The sequence below is a fragment of the Schistocerca cancellata genome, chromosome 8, assembly GCF_023864275.1.
Source record: "Schistocerca cancellata isolate TAMUIC-IGC-003103 chromosome 8, iqSchCanc2.1, whole genome shotgun sequence".
NCBI lineage: Eukaryota > Metazoa > Arthropoda > Insecta > Orthoptera > Acrididae > Schistocerca > Schistocerca cancellata.
Window position 1 is genome coordinate 323056729 of NC_064633.1, and position 22799 is coordinate 323079527.

Sequence of the window (22799 nt, forward strand, 5' to 3'; positions counted from 1 at the left end):
TTTTATCCACCTTCAGCAACTCGCTGAATAGGGTCCAGAAGTGGCAGGAGATGATTGGTAGTCACTTTCAATATGTGCTATAGTCAGGTTAGTACTGTATTTCCTTTTCTGCTGTGTTTCTTTGCACCCTGGAACTGTGTTCTCTGGCTACTTTTATTTGCCCCATCCTGTACTTTATGTGTTATACAGAGAAGTAGATACTATGAATTTTCTGTACATTCACGAATGTTATTGTAAAAGCGCTTCATCTGAGAATATAACTGTAACTGGAAGATTAATATTATTTAAGTATGCAAAAACAAAGATCGGATATGTTGCAGTTTCTTGAAAGAGATGAGAGGCAGAAACATACTATAACGAAATTGTATGGTTGTAGAGACGCCTAGTAACAGTAATTTAAAACTATTCCATAAATTTGCGGCTGATATCACCCCATATAGATTATAATTTGCGATTGTGTAATGGAACACATTTGGCTGAAATTGGTAGTTCTCCACAACTGACAAAACTCATTAAAGCTAAATGCCTGATAACCCGTGAAGATTTCATAAGTTACATACACCGAGAAAGCCTGAAAATGCATGTATTGAAAAGGTTGTTTGGGGATCTTGCAAACTCTGACTCCCTCATCCTTATCTTCAATAGCACGAAACTGCCGGAGCGTATAAAGGGAGGTTTCCTTTGCCTGAGTGTTTGGCCCCATGTGCCCATTCCAATACATTGTTTTCAGTGTCAGCGCTCTGGGCACGCCACCTTAGTATGTAAGGCTGAAGCTAATTATGCCAAATGTGGCAAGGCCGCCAAAGACGGAGTTGGTTGCTCCTCTCCTCCGAGGTGTGTAATTGCTGTGGGGATCACCTGCTCTGGAGTAGAGAACGCAGTGTCTTCCTTGAAGGAAGGAAGATAAGGAGATTAAAACATCGAAAGACAACCCATACGTTCAGGCCAAGAACAGCTATAAAGCCATGCAACCTCGCACATTGATTACATATTTTGCTCTGGCCCTTAAAATACCTACTGCGCCAGTCTATGTTCCTATACTAACGGGGGTTTGCTAGTGTCAGCATTAGTACCTGCGTTTGTTAGTGCAATTGTCAAGCTGCAGGTGATTCACAGTCCATAGCCCCGCCCCCTCCCCCAGAAGTTCCTATGAAGCGCTCCCAGGCCAAAAATGCAAATGGGAAGCATCAACACAGGCGAAGACAGGCAGTAGGCGATAAGACCACATCGATGTTGTTCGACATGATGGTTGTGCTGCTTCTGCTTCAGAGCCAATGGAATGCCACGTCAGCCAAGGGCAACAATTTTGGACCAAGGATGAATCTCCATTCGTTGTGGGCTCCCCATGCCGATGGAAAGACAAAGTGAAGGTACAACACCAATGATAAATGACTCCCACATTACAGTGGAACATGAATGTGTTCAGGAACCATGTGGAGGGCCTGAAGCTCCTCTCACAACCGCCTTGACGTCCCTGTGGTATGGTGCTATACCATCCGCCAAAAGGATGTGCTGACAGGGGAAAGAGCCAAGGGAGGGCTTGCTGTGATTGTCAACGTCACACACCAGTCCTCTGCTCTCTCCTCGCTTACTGACCTAAAAGCAGTAGCCATTGCAGTTCATGTGGATCAGAGATCACTATCTGCTCTCTGTACATACCTCCATAGGATGTGATAGACTGTGAGACTCTCACAGGCCTTACTGAACAACTAATACAGCCGTTTTCCTACTGCACGATTTCAAAGCCCATAATGCGTTATGGGGCTCGAACCATACTTTCCCCAGGTCGAGACTTCGAAAACACCGTGATGTCTCAGGTGATGTATATTCTCAATACTAGTGGTCACACTCATTTCTCACCTACTACTGGGTCGTCCCCAGCCATCGACCTCTGTTTCTGCTTACTGGTCCCTCAAGACTCAGCACATGTTCTGAAATGAATGGGAATTTATCACGAGGATTTCCAGTAAACACAGTCGTTCCCCAATAGCAGCAATGCTGAATCAGAGGTGTCTCCATAAAGCGCCCAGGGACATCGCTCAGAGGATGGCAGAGCATTTTTCGGGGACTACTGCCATTGCCAGGCCTGGATCTTGCGTTTCACCGCTACTGTACCACTGTAGAAAGGAGTAAATTGGACTCCATATCCCACAATTTTGAGCCTTACAACTGTCCTTTCTCCATTTGGGAACTGAAACTGAGATTCTTGATGATGCTCCCAGTTATGACGGATCCGGTACTGCAAACTCAGATATTTGCCAGCAGCGTCCAAGGAAATCCCCGTCGAATGTTTTAATTTGATATGGAAGACAGAGCACTTTCCAACTCTTGGAAGCAAACAATTCTAATACCTCTTCTCAAATCAGTAAAGTACGACACATTTTCCAGTACTTACCAGAGTATCGCCCTAATGAACTGTGTAGAAAAGCCCGTGGTACGAATTGGACAACTGTCGTCTAGTCTGTTGTTAGACACTAGGCAATTCCTTAGCCGCTATTGGCGTGAATTTCTCAGATTTCGGTCAACTGTCGACAACCTAGCTTTAGCAGATGCGGCCATTTAGCAGGCTTTCTTACATCAACATCACCGTTTCGGTATATTCTTTGGTATCGGTTCAGCGTACAACACTACTTGGAACAAAGTCTTCTCGTGCAACTCCATCAATGGGGCTTTTGTGATCGCCTCCATATCTTCATACAGTTCTTCCTGGATGGGTGATTTTTTAGGTCCCACATTGGTGATACACTGTAAGACTGATTTGAGTAGGAGAATGGTGGCCCTCAGGACAGTGTTTTAAGTGTTTCCCCCTTTGCTCTAGCCATAAACAGTATCGCGTATATGGTAAGGTGTCCTGGACAATACTCCTTCTTTTTGAAAGTTTTGCTGTTTGCTCATGCAGAGCTGCAACAGCGATATGTCAGTTGCAGCTTACATCGTGGAGGTAAGAGGACTGCAAAGACGGTTTTTCAGTTTTCTGTAGGTAAATGTGTTTGTGACCATTTTCATCGTTCTCGTCGTATTTTTAATTTATCTGACTTGCGTATAAGGGAAACCATTCTATATTTTAAAGTCCCAGTGAGGCTTCTGGGCCTCATTTTTGACTCTGTCGTAGTTGCCACACCTGAGAGACCCGAAAGCTAGAACCAAGAAGTCACTGTATGATAAAATGCCTTAGCCACAGGTCTTGGTGAGCAGACAGAGCTCGTCTGCTCCAGTTGTATAGGGCTTTCGTGCGTTCGTGGCTAGACTATGGCGCAGAGGGTGGGTCAGCGAGGACTTCTTACATGAGGATTATTGACGCTCTCCTCCATACGGGGATTAGGCTGACCATGGTGCTTACAGGACCAGCACCAGACTCAGTCCGTGTGCTGAAGATGGGGAACCGCCTCACTATCCATTGGCAGCTCCTCACTGTGCATGAAGACTCACAGCACCGACTTCGCCTGCATAACTTACGGCTGCTCGTCCACTTCTGGAACACCTTTTCTGTAATCACGAGCAACAATACCGTTTGGGATCCGCGTGAAGTATGTGATCGAGTTATTTGTAGCGGAGCAAGTAAAACCCATAAATCCATGTTTTTTATCGTCTGCCGCTGCGGAGGCCCAGGGAAATTTCCGATTTGCTGCTGCACAGGAGAGATTGCACTCCTGCACATGTTTTTAATAAACTTTTTTATCACATCTTCACTGAACACCATAACTATAAAGCCGTTTCTGTGGATGGTTCGAAACAGAGGGACTCTTCTGGTTGCTCTGTTGTTTTTCCTGATAGTGTCCTCAAGGTCCGACTGCATCGAGACTTTGCTGTCATCGACGTGGAAATACATGCGATATTGTGGACAATGGAGCAGACGACTGCTTCCAGTGCTAAATTCCTTGTCCGTAAATTAGTTCGGAATATCCAGGACGCCATCCTCCAACTACAACGACTAGGGAATGAGGTGTCTTTCTGTTGGGTACCAGGGTGCATGTGTACTGCCGGGAATGAGAGGGCGGATGGAGCAGCCAAGGAGGCATATCGTGATCCTGTGTTATTTCATTGTGCTTTCCCCCTGCATGCTGTCATCTCGCTGTTGAGGTACAGAGTCATGCGTCGCTGGGAAAACGAGTTGCTGAAAGTAACAGATAACAGGTTATGTCTAGCAAAAACCACTACGAGGCCGTGGAGCACCTCCTTGTATCCACATAAACGGGAGATGCATGGCTGCTTGCTAGAGTGAGAGAATCCTCCAATGTGTGGTGTTAGTGGCGTGCAGATCACTGTGCGCCACATTTTAACAGGTTGTGTTCATTTTCGTACCAGAGGGTAGTGACAGATTTCCGGCAGAACTGCCGTTTTAAATGACTTTGAAGCGAATGTGGTTAGAGTTTTAAAGATTTTCTGACCTGTCCAGACCTGTTTCCAAAAATTTTAGGGATAATGTATTGGCTGGCTCTGAGGACTATGGGACTCAACATCTGAGGTCATCAGTCCCCTAGAACTTAGAACTACTTAAACCTAACTAACCTAAGGACATAACACACATCCATGCCCGAAGCAGGATTCGAACCTGCGACCGTAGCGGTCGCGCGTTCCGGACTGAAGCGCCTAGAACCGCTCGGCCACTTCGGCCGGTGGATAATGTATTATTGTGTTAACAGGGTGACTGGCTTTCCCATTTCTTTCTTGTTTTAAGTGGTCACCCAGTTATATATCCCCGTGCATTTGTTTTAGCTCCTTTGTCATTTTACTTCTGTTTTCAGTCCAGGTGTAGCACCTTCCGCTGATCCTTCTTTGTCTTACGGAATGTGACGTGGAGCGGTGTGGTGTGATTGTGTGGGTCAATGCGACTGAGGTGGGAGTGAGTGAGTGAGTGATTGAGCAAGTGTGCCAACGTTTTCAGCTCTTTTACAAATATACCCCCAAAAACAACAACAACAATGACTTGAACAAGTATAAAGAAGGGGGACACGAATAGTCAGAGGTTTGTCTGACCTATGGGAAAGTGTCACAGATATGTTGAAGGAAATCAACTTGCAGTCTCTTGAAGACAGACGTAAACTATTCCGACAAAGCCTCCTTACAAAGTTTCAAGACCCACCTGTAAATAATGACTTTAGGACCATACTAAAATCCCAAACGTATTGCTACTGCAGGGGTCGTGAGGGCATTATTAACTTATTCCAGATAAATTGCATTCTGCCAGTCGTATTTAAACAGTCGTTCTTCCGGGGCTCCATTCGTGACTGCAAAGGAAAGAACTAATAACTGGTACAACGGGATGTACCCTCTGCCATGCATTTCATAGTTGATTGCAAAGTGTGGATACAGACAGAGATGTAGCTGTAGTATTATAATGATGACGGGCCAAAAACTAAGGATTTCTCCAAGTACAAAGACGAAATAACGTATATGAAAAATTCTGAAGATAATTTTATGCAAACCACGTAAAACTCTCAACAGGAAAACAGAGCATGTGTACAGCATCATAAATTTTATGCTTCTTCTACCAACAGTAAAATGACTCATCGCTATCAGAGATACACGATTAACTGAGTCTTTAGATTCAAGTACAGTGAATACGAAGTCAGGTTAGCTCACGCGTACTGGGACACATGCGAAGATTAACTTGCTATACGAAAGTATTTAATGCCTTAATTGCCCTAATTTGAAACAAAATTAGGTGTAAAATGATTTTCAATAATGAAGAAATTGCTGACAACTTACTTACTTATGGAGAACGTATGCAGAACAGCCAAACTCATCTGTACGTAGTATTCTTCATACGAAAAATGCATTTAATACACGTATCCTTGTAATTAATAAGGTTATGATTACAGTTCGCTACTTAACGAGACCATAGTGACCGTTCATGAGTAAAGAATTAGGCTTCCTACACTTTTAGCGCAGCAAAAAATGTCTAAAGCGTATAAGATGTTTCACCATGGTCGATGACAGATCTTCCAAAGCTCTGTTAAACTCCTGCTCTAATACTGGATCCCCTTTATCTTTCATCTTCATTCCTATTTCTTCTTCTATCACGTCATCAGACAGTTCGTCTGCTTCGTAGAGGCCTTCTGTGTGCTGTTGCCACCTACCCATTTCTCCTCCGTGTTTAACATGGAATTCCACTTGCATTTTTAATCTGGAAGCATTTGCTTTTCATTTCATTGAAGGTTGTCTGCATTTTTCTGTAAGTTGAATCTCTTACTCTTTTTACAACTAGATATTTTCGCATTCATCCTGCAGCTATTGCATTTGATTTTCCTGCACTTCCTGCTAATGACTTATATTGTGGAACCCCTATATTATTTTCAACATTTTTGTTCTTCTTTCTTTCTCCAACTGGTTGAAGAATTTCTCCTGAAAACATATATTTCCTTGCAGTTACGTTTCTGGTAACTGTATTGCTCTCTTTATAAATGGCAATTCCTCTTCCACTGCACTGCCAAAATATCTTTGCTGTTACGTTCTCAGTACCTATATTTGGCTGTACGTCTTCTGCGAATGCTCTTTTTAGAAATCTCCGTTGTTTTTCGTTGAACTGCCTACTGTGATATTCATTATCGCATTATCTAAAGCGTTAGACCTTAAGAGGCGTCACATCGTTTCCAGTATTCCAGTATCACACTTCTTTGCACAGTGATCCTTCCAAACGTGTGTCTTAAGTTTCTGTCATTCTCCATCGTTACTAAATCACAATCCGAGTCTATATCTGATCCTGGATACGCCTCACAATCCAATACCTAAATCCAGAGTCTCTGTCTCCCCATGGTGTAATCGAGGTGGAATCTTCCCACATTTTCAGACCATTTCCAAGCATACCATCTCCTCTTGTGAACTTTTAACAGTCTATTCGCCATTACCTATCTCAGATTTGTTCCAGAATTTCGTTACTCCTTCTCCTCTCTCTTTCCTACTACCAAGTCCACGTACTGTCGCAACTCTTCTCATCAGTTTCCAGAATGAGATTTTCACTATGTAATGGAGTGTGCGCTGATATGAAACTTCCTGGCAGATTAAAACTGTGTGCCGGTCCGAGACTCGAACTCGGGACCTTTGCCTTTCGCGGGCAAGAGCTCTACAAACTGAGCTACCCAAGCACGACCCACGCCCCGTCCTCACAGCTTTACTTCTGCCAGTACCTCGCCAACTACCTTCCAAACTTAAGAGAAGCTCTCTTGTCATCAGTTTCTTCCAGTGCTTCAGCGTTCCAATCCCCCACGATTTTTAGATTGTCGCCTCTTTTTAAATATTGAATCAGTACTTTAAGTATCTGTCCTGTACCTCTTCATTTGTTGTTGGTGACATCGAGATGTATATCTGAACTATTCTTGTTGACGTTAGTTTACTGTCGATTCCGAGAAGAAAAGTTCTGTCACTTGACTGTTAACAGTAATTTACTCGCTACCCTACTAGCTATTCATGACTAACTCTACTCACGCGATATCCTTCTCTGCTGTTGTGAATAGTACGTTCGAGTGTCGGGAAGTCCCTATCTTAAGTTCAATGACCCCTATTACCTCTAGCCCCACATTTTTATTTCCTTTTTTTTTCATTTTCTAGCTTTCCAAATACTTTCAGACTTTTGACATTACATACTCCAATTCATCGAATGTTGATCTTCCTTTTTTAAATGGTCACCTCCCACTTGGGCACTCAACTCCCGGAGATCCGAATGAGGGACTATTCAGGTGTCTACCAACAGAGAGATCCCCCTGACATACAAGCTTCTAAATAGAAGCATGTCATTTATGTAGCCTGGCCTTTGTGCTTCCAAGGCTCGGTCTTTAATTTCTTGCCTCTATCTATATTTACTAAGCGCAGACTAGTGCATATTAACCATGCCATAACCGTAAGTACGGTCCGATTAGTCGAGAAATGGAAACCAGTGTGAAAATTAAAAAAAATTCGTTTGCGGCAGTTAGCTACACCTTCGAGCTGCTTCTCTACACCAGCTTTGCAGTACCCTCATTGTAGAAGGCAACCGCCTACGCTAGTCTACAGCACGTTGTCTGTACCAAAATGATGTGCTTCCACGTGAGTGGAGATGAAAAGGGATCCAGTTACGGCTGTACTGTGGTTGATGAAACACTCTCCATCGAAAACGCTGCAGGAGGATTTTCATTGCCCCCTGCAGAATGCAGCCGAGAACTGTCATGAAGAAGGGAACGCATGAGAGTTGTGAGTCCTGCGTGGCATCAGGCGAAGTATCTCACCAGGCCCTCGTACTTGGCAGAGACACCATTTCCTACGACTCTTTACGCGCTCACTGTGCGCTCTGAACTGAAAAGAGCGACGTGACGTAAACGATGGTTCTACTAGAGAACTGCCCAATACGTATGTGCAAAGCTTCATCAGATTTCCCCTGTGGTTTCAATTTTGCGCACGAGCGGACCTCACTTTCCGAATAGCCCTCATATTTAATGTAGACTTACACCGTATTTTGTGACGTTGTTTAGTATGAATACGGCATTTGGGCGAGGTTTGATTCTCTCCTCTCAAAGCTCCAGGTGGTGCAGTCTTAAAACACACCGTTTGAGGTTGTTTCCAATGGGCCTCATTGTATAGTAGGGGTTTCAAAACTTTTTCTCTGACAGAACACTTCGAAAATCCTGGTACTTTGATGGAACACTTTGTTAATTTTGAAGGTTATGAGGAAATACGAAAAGCTTCTTTTATTCAGGGATTACTTTAATTTAAAATTATAAGTAATAACATAGAAATTATAATTAAATTTTAAAGTAGTATAGTGCAAAATGTCGATGAAAAAAGCACCCTGTTATTAATAGTTTTTTGTGGAGCACTTACTCACTTCCAGCGGGACTCCACTGTTCCGCGGAACACATTTTGGGAAACCAAGCGGTAAAGGGATGTAGCTGGAAGTCAAATGGTACGCCCAACACGTCCAAGGCTTTTCCTGGTAAGACCACCGCTGTTTTCGGTCGGATTAATGCCTGCATTGATGTTGACCCCTCACCAGTGATCGAGTTGCATCTCATTACAAGGTGTGAGCCGCTGCGAAAGACTTCTTGAGACATCAGTCGAAAGTCTCCCGGTTACAAGTGCTGTCTGTGTCTGATAATGATGTTAGGCCATCTGCAGTCGTCTATCCTGTTTCTCTGGAAGCCTTTCAGCCTGCAAGATCTAGGCATTAACAAAGCGTGGGATTACTGATAGCTGAGAGCTTCAGTGTCTGGCGCATATGGAGCCTCTTTGTGATAAGTCTGCAAAGTTGAGGTAGAACTCCAGTTTACACCCTGTGTGCATAGAGGGTGGTCTTATACCAGATATGGAACGCTACCTTCGGGATACCATGAAGAGCACTGCATGCTTCCAAGCGCAGGTGGTATCTCATATTGTTACTCATATTGTTATCAATAATGTGGGTCGCTTTGAATTAGAAGAGATTCTTCCTGGTTCCCGGCAACTGTCTGAAATGGTAAAGACAGCTAGTCTTGCTTCAAAGATGGAGGATTAGTTCACCATCTGCAGCATCATTGACAGGACCAACGACTGGTATAGAGCCGAGTGAGGGGTCCGAGTCAGAGAACGTACTACAGGTTCTTTGACTTCCGTTATAGGGGTCAGGTGTCAGCTGCACGAAAACATGATGTGTTGTCCTCGAACGGTCCGAGGATCGGCCTGACTTGGCTTCGCTCGGTACTTCTCGGAATTACTCAGTTCAGTGCGACATTTCATTTAATATTGCAGAACATTTCGGTCGGCATGACTTTCTTCATTTCGGCACAATCATTTATTGGCGCTATTTACCCTTCTCTTTTTGTTTACACTGTGAAAGAATTTCACAAGTCCAGGGGCTGTTTGCACAACAAGAGACAGCACCATGCAAAGATTTAGTTGACGAAAGAGCAAAAAATTAAAGCGATCGGTAATCAGCGTTCATTGTTATGTGCAGCAAGAAGCACTAGATGTTAAAATGGCAAGCGTGAAGCACGTGATGAAACTAATAATACTAATAGTAAATTTTATGAAATCGCACGCGTTATTCCACTCTTAGTAGCAAAAGTTTTCAATATATATAATATTTCTGCAAAGTAAATTGGTTTAATCAAGGGGGGTGCCTAGAATGAATTTTCGATTTAAAATCCACTGTTATTGAATCTACGGAGGGAACAGAGAAATAACGAAATTAGAACTTCCGCATTTTAGGTGGACTTCACTGAAAACTGCCCACAGTAAGACAATTGAATGTGAGAAACAACTTATATTTCATTCGACAGGGATGCATTTAGAAAAAAGCCGCACTGTGGGAACGACAAATTCAGACAAAAACTACCACCAATTTTCATAAACACATTACCGTTAAAAAACTCGAAGTTTGAAGAAGTTATTGTGGTCTTTACAGAATAACAAGGCTAGTTATCTAAATGATTTGAGGACACTGCGAGTCTTCCATCTGTTTCTGAGCTATTTTCGAGATCGTTTGCCACTTCAGTTGAAAGCTCCCCTGCGCATCAGCGGATGGAACTGATTGATCTACAATATAATTCTCAGGAGGTCTACGTTGTTTCCTGTGAACATGTTTAAACGTCTCCGTAATGAGGTTGCATACGAGGTAAAATATTTCGATCAGCATAATGTGGGAAAGTCTTTTTTTCGAATATGAAACTAAATGAATCACAATTATGTGACAACATGAGTGGGAAAGTCTGTGAAGTTGTCATTCTTAAAATTGACTGCATCTTTTTTCAAACAACTTATGGCAATTCAGCCAGGTAATATTAACAGCAACCGCCGATATTTCGGCGGGAGCGCACCCCGCCGTTTCAAGGCAAACTGCATCGGATAGGCGATGTACAGACAAATTTAAAACCTCGGTTATAGGACTAATGCAGGAAAGATAACACACACTGAACACTAGTGCCACCATAGATGATCAAAGTCAGAGATACCGATACTGAGACCACGAACTAGCAGGTGAAGTAACATTGACTCTGCCCCTCTGTTTTTTGACAAGGGAGAGAGCAGGATTCCTAACAGAGTTTAGACGAAAACCTCCATCCCTGTTTACAAGGTTGCTAGCTAATTTAACCTCAACTGCCCCCTTAATAACACTGGCCCAGTAGTTGGACGTGCACGCAAATATGTCGGTGTTGTTGTATAGCATGGGGTGACCAGTATGCAAGCAATGTTCGGCAACAGCAGATCTACTTGGCTGGTTTATGCTCAGTACATCGGTTCCCCACAGTCCTGATAGTTTGAGCAATATATGCCATGCCACAGCTACAAGGAACGCGATACACACACGCCTTATGTACATCAAGATCATCCTTAACGTAACCCAAAAGCTCTCTAATTTTAAATGGAGGTCGGAAAACACACTTCACATCGTATTTCCGTAAAATACGACCGATCTTGTTGGAATTGCTTCCTACGTAAGGAAAAAAAGCAGTAGACTCAGGTGTCGACTCAGTATTATCATCAATCACCCGATGCACAGTTGGTCGATAGCTCAACGCACGGTCAATCTGTCTTTCAGGATAACCATTTTGACGAAACGTAGCTTCAAGATGGGGCAGCTCAGCTGGCAAAGCCTCAGCGTCGGAAATGGCATGTGCCCTGTGTACCAAGGTACGAAGTACCCCTTCACGCTGAGCCGGACAACTACACTCCTGGAAATGGAAAAAAGAACACATTGACACCGGTGTGTCAGACCCACCATACTTGCTCCGGACACTGCGAGAGGGCTGTACAAGCAATGATCACACGCACGGCACAGCGGACACACCAGGAACCGCGGTGTTGGCCGTCGAATGGCGCTAGCTGCGCAGCATTTGTGCACCGCCGCCGTCAGTGTCAGCCAGTTTGCCGTGGCATACGGAGCTCCATCGCAGTCTTTAACACTGGTAGCATGCCGCGACAGCGTGGACGTGAACCGTATGTGCAGTTGGCGGACTTTGAGCGAGGGCGTATAGTGGGCATGCGGGAGGCCGGGTGGACGTACCGCCGAATTGGTCAACACGTGGGGCGTGAGGTCTCCACAGTACATCGATGTTGTCGCCAGTGGTCGGCGGAAGGTGCACGTGCCCGTCGACCTGGGACCGGACCGCAGCGACGCACGGATGCACGCCAAGACCGTAGGATCCTACGCAGTGCCGTAGGGGACCGCACCGCCACTTCCCAGCAAATTAGGGACACTGTTGCTCCTGGGGTATCGGCGAGGACCATTCGCAACCGTCTCCATGAAGCTGGGCTACGGTCCCGCACACCGTTCGGCCGTCTTCCGCTCACGCCCCAACATCGTGCAGCCCGCCTCCAGTGGTGTCGCGACAGGCGTGAATGGAGGGACGAATGGAGACGTGTCGTCTTCAGCGATGAGAGTCGCTTCTGCCTTGGTGCCAATGATGGTCGTATGCGTGTTTGGCGCCGTGCAGGTGAGCGCCACAATCAGGACTGCATACGACCGAGGCACACAGGGCCAACACCCGGCATCATGGTGTGGGGAGCGATCTCCTACACTGGCCGTACACCACTGGTGATCGTCGAGGGGACACTGAATAGTGCACGGTACATCCAAACCGTCATCGAACCCATCGTTCTACCATTCCTAGACCGGCAAGGGAACTTGCTGTTCCAACAGGACAATGCATGTCCGTATGTATCCCGTGCCACCCAACGTGCTCTAGAAGGTGTAAGTCAACTACCCTGGCCAGCAAGATCTCCGGATCTGTCCCCCATTGAGCATGTTTGGGACTGGACGAAGCGTCGTCTCACGCGGTCTGCACGTCCAGCACGAACGCTGGTCCAACTGAGGCGCCAGGTGGAAATGGCATGGCAAGCCGTTCCACAGGACTACATCCAGCATCTCTACGATCGTCTCCATGGGAGAATAGCAGCCTGCATTGCTGCGAAAGGTGGATATACACTGTACTAGTGCCGACATTGTGCATGCTCTGTTGCCTGTGTTTATGTGCCTGTGGTTCTGTCAGTGTGATCATGTATCTGACCCCAGGAATGTGTCAATAAAGTTTCCCCTTCCTGGGAAAATGAATTCACGGTGTTCTTATTTCAATTTCCAGGAGTGTAGATCAAGAACAATAGAGGGCCTATAACACTTCCTTGGGGAACGTCGGATATTACTTCTGTTTTAATCGATGACTTTCCGTCTATTACTACGAACTGTGACCTTCCTGATAGGAAATCATGAATCCAGTCGCATAACTGAGGCGATAATCCGTGGGCATGCAGTTTGGTAAGAAGATGCTTGTGAGGAACGGTGTCGAAAGTCTTCTGGAAATTTAAAGATATGGAATCAATTTGACATCCCCTGTCGATAGCACTTATTACTTCATGACTATAAAGAGCTAGTAGTGTTTCACAAGAACCATATTTTCTGAAACCATGCTGACTATGTGTCAATAAATCGTTTTCTTCGAGGTACTTAATAATGTTCGAATACAGTGTATGTTCCAAAACCCTACTGCAAATCGATGTTAGTGATATAGGCTTCTAATTCAGCGGATTAGTCCTACTTTCTTTTTTGGGTATTGGTTTGATTTGAGCAGTTTTCCTGTCGTTCTGTGAGTGAGTCGTTGTATATAATTGATAAATATAGAGCTATGTTATCAGTATATTCTGAGAGGAACCTGACTGGTATACAATCTGGACCGGAGGCCTTGCCTTGATTAAGTAATTTAAGCTGCTTTGTTGCACCGATGATATCTACTTTTATGTTTCTCATCTTGGCAATTGTTCTTGATTGGAATTCAGGAATATTTACTTCATCTTCTTTGGTAAAGGAGTTTCGGAAAACCGTTTTTAATAACTCTGCTTTAGTGGCACTGTCATCAGTGACTTCACCGTTGTTATCGCGCAGTGAAGGTATTGATTGCGCCTTGCCACTGGTGTGCTTTATGTATGGCCAGAATCTCTTTGGGTTTTCTGCCAGATTTCGATACATATTTGCATGGATCGATAAGTGACAGCTGACCCTAAAGAAACAAAAAAACATTGGTATGTGGTCCACCACATGACGACTAAAAATTCCATTAAGTTTCGGCTACATGATAATTTAAAAAAATTAAAGGTTGTCAGTTCAACTAAAGACCTAGGTTAGGTATTACACTTACGACCGACTTAAATCCGAACAATGACATTCAAAATATTGTGCGAATGGTGAACAATGTATTTTAGTCGCACAAAGTTAAATTATGGAACAAATCTACTGAAAGGACTGCCTTTAATACGCTCGTTCTTCGTTTTATGGAATATTGTTGCGCAGTATCCAAAGAAAAGCAGATGGTTTTATATTATTGCAAAATAGGGGAGGGAGCATCACTGGGTATAATAAGCGAGTTGTGGATGGGGGCGGGGGTTAGGCAGTCTTTAAAATAAAGATGTTTTCTGTTGTGGTGAGATCTTTTCTCGAAGCTAGTGAATGACGCTGAGTATATAGATATGGACAAGCCTCCTTGTTTTACTGTTTGTTTTATGCTGGCCGGAATGGTATCGCGCTTGTCTGTGGGTATGCATACAGTGCCATTCACAAGCTTCCTAAAGGCTACAGGACACCATAAATACAAAACTTTTACAATGACCAACTTTGTGTACCGAATGGCAAAAATATGTTGTTGGCGACCACCTGCAGAGGGAGAAATTATCATCGTAATAAAAGAAATCGAAACTCTCAAAGAAAGATTCGTGTTTGCGCTTGTCCCCACGAGCTATTAGAGAGTGGAACGGGAAAATAATAGCGTGGAAGTGGCTCTATGAACACTCTGCCAAACAGTCAAGTGTGAAATGTAGAGTGGTCACGTTGGTGTGGAGTCAATGACAGTCTCTGGAGTCAATGGTAGACTGAATATCTCACGCTGCTAAAGGCACCACCACGAGATTGGAGGCATTCCAGGACGACAGGCTCGAGCACGGCGGGTTGGAAAAATAGTAGTATTACAAGAGGACATCGAAAGTATCGACCGGCTGTGCAGGAGAGATGTAGCGGGAAATACCGCAAGATCAGATGCGTCGTGCTGCGGTAAGCCGAGTGAATGGCGGTTGGTCAAACGATAATCGTTAGCTCGATGGTAAGGAGTGTAGAAAAAACAGACAACATTGTTGAGGAATAGTTGATCGATAGTGTACATCCAAAAACGGGTTATCATGTAAGAAAACCGAAATCCGCCATGGTTCTGTTCAAATAAACCTTTTCAAACCATACTTGTGGCTGGGTGCTGTTAACAATTAAAAACGTTACAGAATTATACTCACGGTTCTAGAAATGTTAATTTAGACAAGATACCATTAGTAACATTGGGTATAGTAATCTTTATAATGCAGAGTTTGGAGTGAAACAGAGTTAACTGCAGATTTTGAAGAGCACAACTAATAACGAATTTCTCAGAAGTGCTGTTGAACCATTCAGGTGCTGGTACTTGTATAAAACGTAGCAGCGCAGAGATTCCTGGGGGGAAACTGGACCTGAGCTACCCGCTAACCATTTCCTCGCGGCTTCGCTCGGGAGCACTTGAGCAGGGACGGTCGTCTGCGTGCCAGTACAATGCCTTTTGTTGTGAAGCGGCAGTTCGATTACCAGCCAGAGATCGGAGAGCCAGCCTGGAAATCCCAGTCACATTCTGTGTGCAAAGCGGCTTCAAGCCAAAAGCGCCCTTCGGGCGTTCTAAATACTACAGGACTTTGACGCAACATAATTAACAACACTGTGGTGAGATGTTCGAGATTTCACAGGAATTTCTGGAGAAGAGCAATTCTGAAAGTTATTCCTCGCATTGAAGAGAGGAGCGAGATACTGTCTTACATATCTTATGACTAATGTCAGAATAGACTCAGAGAAAAATTTGTGATGTTAGACACGAACATATTTGTTAAGGAATACGAATTGCGTCAGAGAAACAACGATAAATTTTGCTTTTTTTGGAAAAAAATTAATTATTCGTGCCTAACAAAGCTACCCGCTTGAAAAGCAGTTCCATTAGATTACTCTTATGCCAGCCTTTTTTCCAATCTCCGAGATACTTCTGGAACTCTCGATTTGGATTAACTTACACCTCTCTCCGCGAAACGTTTTTAATTTCATCTACACCTCACGCCTGTTTTGGTAACAGGGAAACGTCACATGAGGCCATGTGTGTCGAATATGGAAGCTGGGGTACAATGCAGTATTGAATTTGGGCACAAATTAGCGAACAAGTAACAAAGTGTGAGCGATGGATTGACTGTAGAGTAAAACCTGTCAGTTGTTTCACAGCAAATCCGGACTTTTTTTTCGAAATAATTCACGCTTACGGTGTTGTAAATAATAATTATTGATCGTTAGACCTTATAACAATAACATTTGGCGCATTATGCCGTTAAAATAAAATAACAAAAAAAGGATAACGTTAACTTTCGACAGCACTAAGTCCGGTTTCTTTTTATCTCTGCGGTGCTTAATGCTTCCGATGGAAGTACCGGGTCTTAATTCCGCCGTCAAGTTCGTAAATTTATATTTCGTCTCCTGTTGTGACACGTTACAGTAGTTCTCTATTGTTTTTTACTTCATCTAGTGAATACCGAGTTACTTGCAACGGCTCTGTTTTTTTTTCTAAGTTCACCAGTTTCGGAAAAAAAACTTTGCTGCCACACATTTCATATTGAATACATAGGAAAAGTTTTATGGCATGAGGCGATTGATGTGTCAGAATTTTCAGCGACTTATCTGATTGTGATTCACCGATAGTTTATAATCACTTCTTTCACTTTTTCCACAATTCCATCTGTTGATGATGTGCTGCAGCCTCTAGGTCATTTGTATTCTTAAACTTCTTCCCGGCCTTCTTCAAAGCACTTATATCAAACGTAAACCATATTTTTACTCATAGAAAGTCACCAAAAGAGGTATTTAATATTTTTGCTCCACTTTATTCTGACATATTTAATACAAATTCCTTGAGACATTTTTGTACACAATAAAGTAATCGCTGATTCTACCAAAACATTTGTGACATTCTAACAGATGACAACAGATATCCAGTACAAATAATTTTTTGGACATCTTTGCACGACACGACAACAAAAAACCAAACGAATCGTACTAATAACACAAGCGAAACTATGAAATTCCTGTCACTGTTTGAACACAACCAGGGTACTATTTTCAAAGCGTTATTTATGAGTTATGTTCACACACTGAGCACTGTAACTAAATGATAAGTATTCCATGCACTAAGTATACTTTACCAGTCGTATTGGACATGCAAAACTACGTTTCCAGCTCGGATTGCGAATTACTTAAACTTACTAGCAGCTTATCATAGCGTGGCGGAGAATAATGGAAAATTGACTCACTGTATTTGAGAGCTTCTGTTCGAAGATAGAATTCCTCAGAACATTTGTCACTGAACTTCGTTGACCTCTTCGAGTAACAACGAGTCTTATTCCTGTGAATGTTGGAGGAGGAAGAGTTATGTAATAACTCCAGATTTTAAGGCTGCCCACACCTACAAACAGTACACCTTCTGTCACAAGAGCTGCGGCATATTTTACAGAACTGGACCGTGATACCGTGTTATGATTTCAGATGCGCCGCCTCCATAAACTATAAGTACTAGGAACACACGATTTCTTCAATCGTATGGAATTTGTGAAATTTTTCCTCATCAATATGCTGTTGACTATAATTACAAATCAGGTGTTATTATTCACCGGTATGGAGTACGTTACACTTGATGCTTGTTTTATCAGTCGTAATGCCCTAGTCTGTAGCGATGATAGGTGGCATATGATTACATCTTGCTCTCAACCACAAAATTTTTCCGCTCTGTATGAAAATCACTGACTGGGCTGTGTGCAGTCTGTGGCTGGTTTGCATTGTTGGAATATTTGCTATTGTAGTGTTGGGCAGTTGGAAGTGAACAACGCGTAGCGTTGCGCAGTTGGAGGTGAGCTGCCAGCAGTGCTGGATGTGGGGAGAGAGATTGCAGAATTTTGAGAGCAGACGATTTGGACGTGTGTCCATCAGAAAGAGTAAATTTGTAATATGGGATATCATGAGCTGGCAGTATGGGCGCACGCTGTATTGCAGTAGTTCGAGTAACGAAGATTTTTGTGGGGTAAGTGATTCATGAAAAGTATAGGCTGTTGTTAGTCAGGGCCATTCTTTTGAAGGGATTATTGAAAGTCTGATTGCGTTGCGCTAAAAAAATATTGTGTGTCAGTTTAGTGATGATCAGAACAGTAAAGAGAGAAACGTCTGAGTACGTTCAGTTTTGCTCAGCTTTTTGAAAATCAAATAACGTAGAGGTTTTCCAGTATTGTCATTTATAAAATTTTTCTAAGGGGATGTTTCATATGGCGACCCTGAGTCTTTCGCCTCCGTCTACTGTTGTTAAGGATTCGATCACAGACATACTTGTGATAAGATAATGTATAAAGACGATTGCTGCTAGTTTCATTCACAGTAATTTAACTTGTGCTCTTAGATTCCTGTCTGAGCACACACTCGGAAATCGCTACGGTTTGAGAAAGAAAATGGTGAATTATATGCGACAAGAAAAAGTATAGATGTCACTGTCAGCTGTTTCAAGCACAGTAATTTCATCTTTCATTTATTAAACATACGGAAGTCACGAAATTTAGGATACTCACTGGTGAGAAAGCGCGCTCTTACGTGTAAATAACGACGAATATATGAGAAAAATGTTTACCTTTGACGGTTAACGAATTCTCAGAATATGTTACAAACACGAAGAGGAGAAAAAGTACTTTGGTACCTAGCCGTATACGAATCTACAACATTTCACGCACCAGTACGTTTCCTTACCCACTGTGCTACTACAATTCGCTTGCTTGTAGTGCTTTTTCCATATAATTCCATTCAAGATAGACGTAGGCTGACTTCGTTGCCTAATGATGTTAAAAGTTTCAAACGCGTTTCCATAATTAATAAGTAAACCATTTGCTGAAAAATGTACTCGAAGTCACTAGTAATTTTCGCTAACACTAATGCGATACACGTAAGCAGAGGTGACCTGTAGAAATTTAATAATTTTTGAAAGTCTTAATTATGTAAAAAATAAAAGGTATTTTGTGAGAATATTGACGTAAACCGTTTTTTACGTTATAATCATTCACAGTAACAACAGTACAAACAATATTTGTAACAAAGGAAAATAGCCTATTATGAACTCACTTCCCACGTGGACACATCCTGGTGTCTCATCAGTAATGAAATCACAAAATCCGAAGATAAAGCCTCTCAATACGTTTAAAATACAAAGTCTACGTGTAAATAAATCACATCGAACCGAACGAGAGGGCCATACCGAAATTCAAAAGCTCTCAGTACAGCTGTCAGAAACACGGCAAGAGGATCGATCGGTAACAGGTCTCAGATGCTTACTGAATAGGAACTTCGGAAAAGGAACCGAAAATGACGTCATTACCGAGGCTGATATACTGCATCAATCGGTATGAACAATACCCGAATACGGCCACTGTTCAGATATTTCAGATATCTCGCTTTGTCTAGGATCGACTTTGTAACCATGTATATGAATTGTCGCGTCTCGCCTGGTCACCACGGTCACCGGAATTCAGTGTTATTGAACGTTCGTGTTCTGCTTTGGAGAGAAGGGTGCTTGATGGTAGCTTCATCATCGTTATCTGAAGATGCCACTATTTTGCAGAAAGAATAGTATAAGATCCCTTGAAAACCATACAGGATGCACATTTATCCACTCCGAAACGATTGTAAGCTGTTTTGAATGCCAATTGTTTTCACACATCGTATTAGCCATGGTTACTCCTAGATTACTAAACCCTCGTAAAATTTACGACTGCAGTAGGGAGTAGAACAGGACATTTTTGTACTTATACTACTGGCCATTAAAATTGCTACACCACGAAGATGACGTGCTACAGACGCGAAATTTAACCGACAGGAAGAAGATGCTGTGATATGCAAATGATTAGTTTTTCAGAGCATTTACACAGGTTGGCGCCAGTACGACACCTACAACGTGCTGACACATGGAAAGTTTCCAACCGATTTCTCATACACAAACAGCAGTTGACCGGCATTGCCAGGTGAAACGTTGTCGTGGTGCCTCGTGTAAGGAGGAGAAATGCGTACCATCACGGTTCCGACTTTGATAAACGTCGGATTGTAGCCTATCGCGATTGCGGTTTATCGTATCGCGACATTGCTGCTCGCCTTGGTCGAGATCCAATGACTGTTAGCAGAATATGAAATCGGTGGGTTCAGGAGGGTAATACGGAACGCTGTGCTGGATCCCAACGGTCTCGTATCACTAGCAGTCGAGATGACAGGCATCTTACCCGCATGGCTGTAACGGATCGTGCAGCCACGTCTCGATCCGTGAGTCAGCCGATGGGGACGTTTGCAAGACAACAACCATCTGCACGAGCAGCTCGACGACGTTTGCAGCGGCATGGACTATTAGCTCGGAGACCATGGCTGCGGTTACCCTTGACGCTGCATCACAGACAGGATCGCTTGCGATGATGTACTCAACGCCGAACCTGGGTGCACGAATGGCAAAACGACTTTTTTTCGGATGAATGTAGGTTCTGTTTACAGCATCATGATGGTCGCATCCGTGTATAGCGACATCGCGGTGAACGCACATTGGAAGCGTGTATTCGTCATCGCCATACTGGCGTATCAGCCGGCGTGATGGTATGGGGTGCCATTGGTTACACGTCTCGGTCACCTCTTGTTCGCATTGACGGCAGTTTGAACAGTGGGCGTTACATTTCAGATGTTTTACGACCCGTGGCTCTACCCTTCATTCGATTCCTGCGAAACCGTACATTTCAGCAGGATAATGCACGACCGCATGTTTCAGGTCCTGTACGGGCCTTTCTGTTCACAGAAAATGTTCTACTGCTGCAATGGTTAGCGCATTCTCCAGATCTCTCAACAAAAGAAAACTTGTGGTCAATGGTGGCCGAGCAACTGCCTCGTCACAACACGCCGGTCACTACTCTTGATGAACTGTGGTATCGTGATGAAGCTGCATGGGCAGCTGTACCTGTACGCGCCATCCAAACTCTGTTTGACTCAATGCCCAGGCGTATCAAGGCTGTTATTACGGCCAGAGGTGGTTGTTCTGGGTACTGATTTCTCAGGATCTATGCACCAAAATTAAGTGAAAATATGATCACATGTCAGTTCTAGTATAATGTATTTGTCCAATGAATACCCGTTTATCGTCTGCGTTTCTTCTTGGTATAGCAATTTTAATGGCCAGTAGTGTGATTAGGTACGTAACATACCATTCAAATGGTTCAAATGACTCTAAGCACTATGGGCCTTAACATTTGAGGTCATCAGTCCCCTAGACGCAGAACTACTTAAACCTGACTAACCTAAGAACATCACACACATCCATGCCACAGGCAGGATTCGAACCTGTGACCGTAGCAGCAGCGCGGTTCCGGACTGAATCCCCTAGAACTGCTCGGCCACAGCGGACGGTAACATACCATTGGAGATCTAATAATTGTAAATAAGTATTGGTTAACCTATAAATCATGACTCCCTCTGAATAATTCTGAAGTAGTGCAATTTACGATGGTATAGTAGTAATGTAACATTTTCTCCTTCTTCAGTGATCTACAAGAAGCTCAAGCTGCCAAAGAAGAAGCTCATTAGAGCGTAAGTTCATCGCTATACCTGTATGAGAATGACATGCATGCTTTTATCGCGCTGGGTCCTTACCTGCAGGAAGCGTACGATCTTGCAGGCCACGTTGCCCGCGTACCATACAATGGTGATCCTTGTCACGATGTCCGTCAACACATTGATGAGGCCGACCGTCAGGTCTGGAAAAAAAACGCACGCACTGTTTAGTCAAAGTGGAATTAAGTTAAAAAACAAATGTTTTGTCATATGGTCACCTCTTTAGTAATGCTGCATTTGCTAAATGCGTATCTTTCAAAAAACTCTAAACTCCTTCTAACGGTACCGAAAGATCACTGCCCTCCCGGCCGTTGTCAGATTCAGTGAGTGGAGCTACTACTTCTCAGTCAAATAGCTCCTCATTTAGCCTCACGAGAGCTGACTGCATCCCATTATTGTTTGTGCAGCAATTCGGGTTATAGGGCTACACCTTTATTCCTCTAATTTGTTCCTAGATTCATAATATATAAACGGAGCACACCTGGACATTATAGCTCAAACAACGGCTGATTGCTAGACTAGCAACTACGCAAGATATCTGCACCTTTTATATGGGAATAACGACACTGATGCCCAAGAATAATCAATTTGGGGCCGAAGTGGATTCTTACTGTTAATATTTTAATGGTCACAAAGAGCATATAAATTGTCTCAGTTCCAGAACAGAGCTGATTTGACGCAAACTTTTTTGAGGGAATGTACAAATTGTCTAGCGGTGGGGTCTTTCACTTCTACTCTGGCCGTATTGTATCACGAGTTCGAAACCCGCCACTGTTCAAATTTTGAATAAACATCATCAACAATGTCAGCCGAGAACTTCCGATACACTAAGTCACCCTCGTTCTGCCAACGGCCTTGTCAGAGAGTACAGAAGCGAGCAAAGTTTCAGGGAACTTTGTTGCCCCTGAGATGGGAAACTGCCCCTAAGAGGTGGAAGAATCAGCAATGACGAACGACGTGTGGCTGCATAAGGCAATGGAAACCAAAGCAATAAAGACGCACAATATGTATCCACAGTATGTGTGGTTTGCAACTGAAAAATATTGACATTATGTTCTTTCCACTACAAAAGCCGGCCAGGGTGGCCGAGCGGTTCTAGGCGCTACAGTCTGGAACCGCGAGACCGCTACGGTCGCAGGTTCGAATCCTGCCT

At 43.5% G+C, this 22799-nt stretch overlaps 1 protein-coding gene across 1 annotated transcript in view; it reads right to left on the reverse strand.

Moving 5' to 3' along the window:
- LOC126095541 (cardioacceleratory peptide receptor-like) overlaps positions 1-22799 on the reverse strand; it is a 359367-nt gene that overhangs the window by 108972 nt on the left and 227596 nt on the right. Inside the window, exon 2 of the mRNA XM_049910321.1 lies at positions 21686-21789. Within this exon, the coding sequence (XP_049766278.1) occupies positions 21686-21789 (104 nt within the window). The remainder of the gene's footprint in view (positions 1-21685; positions 21790-22799) is intronic.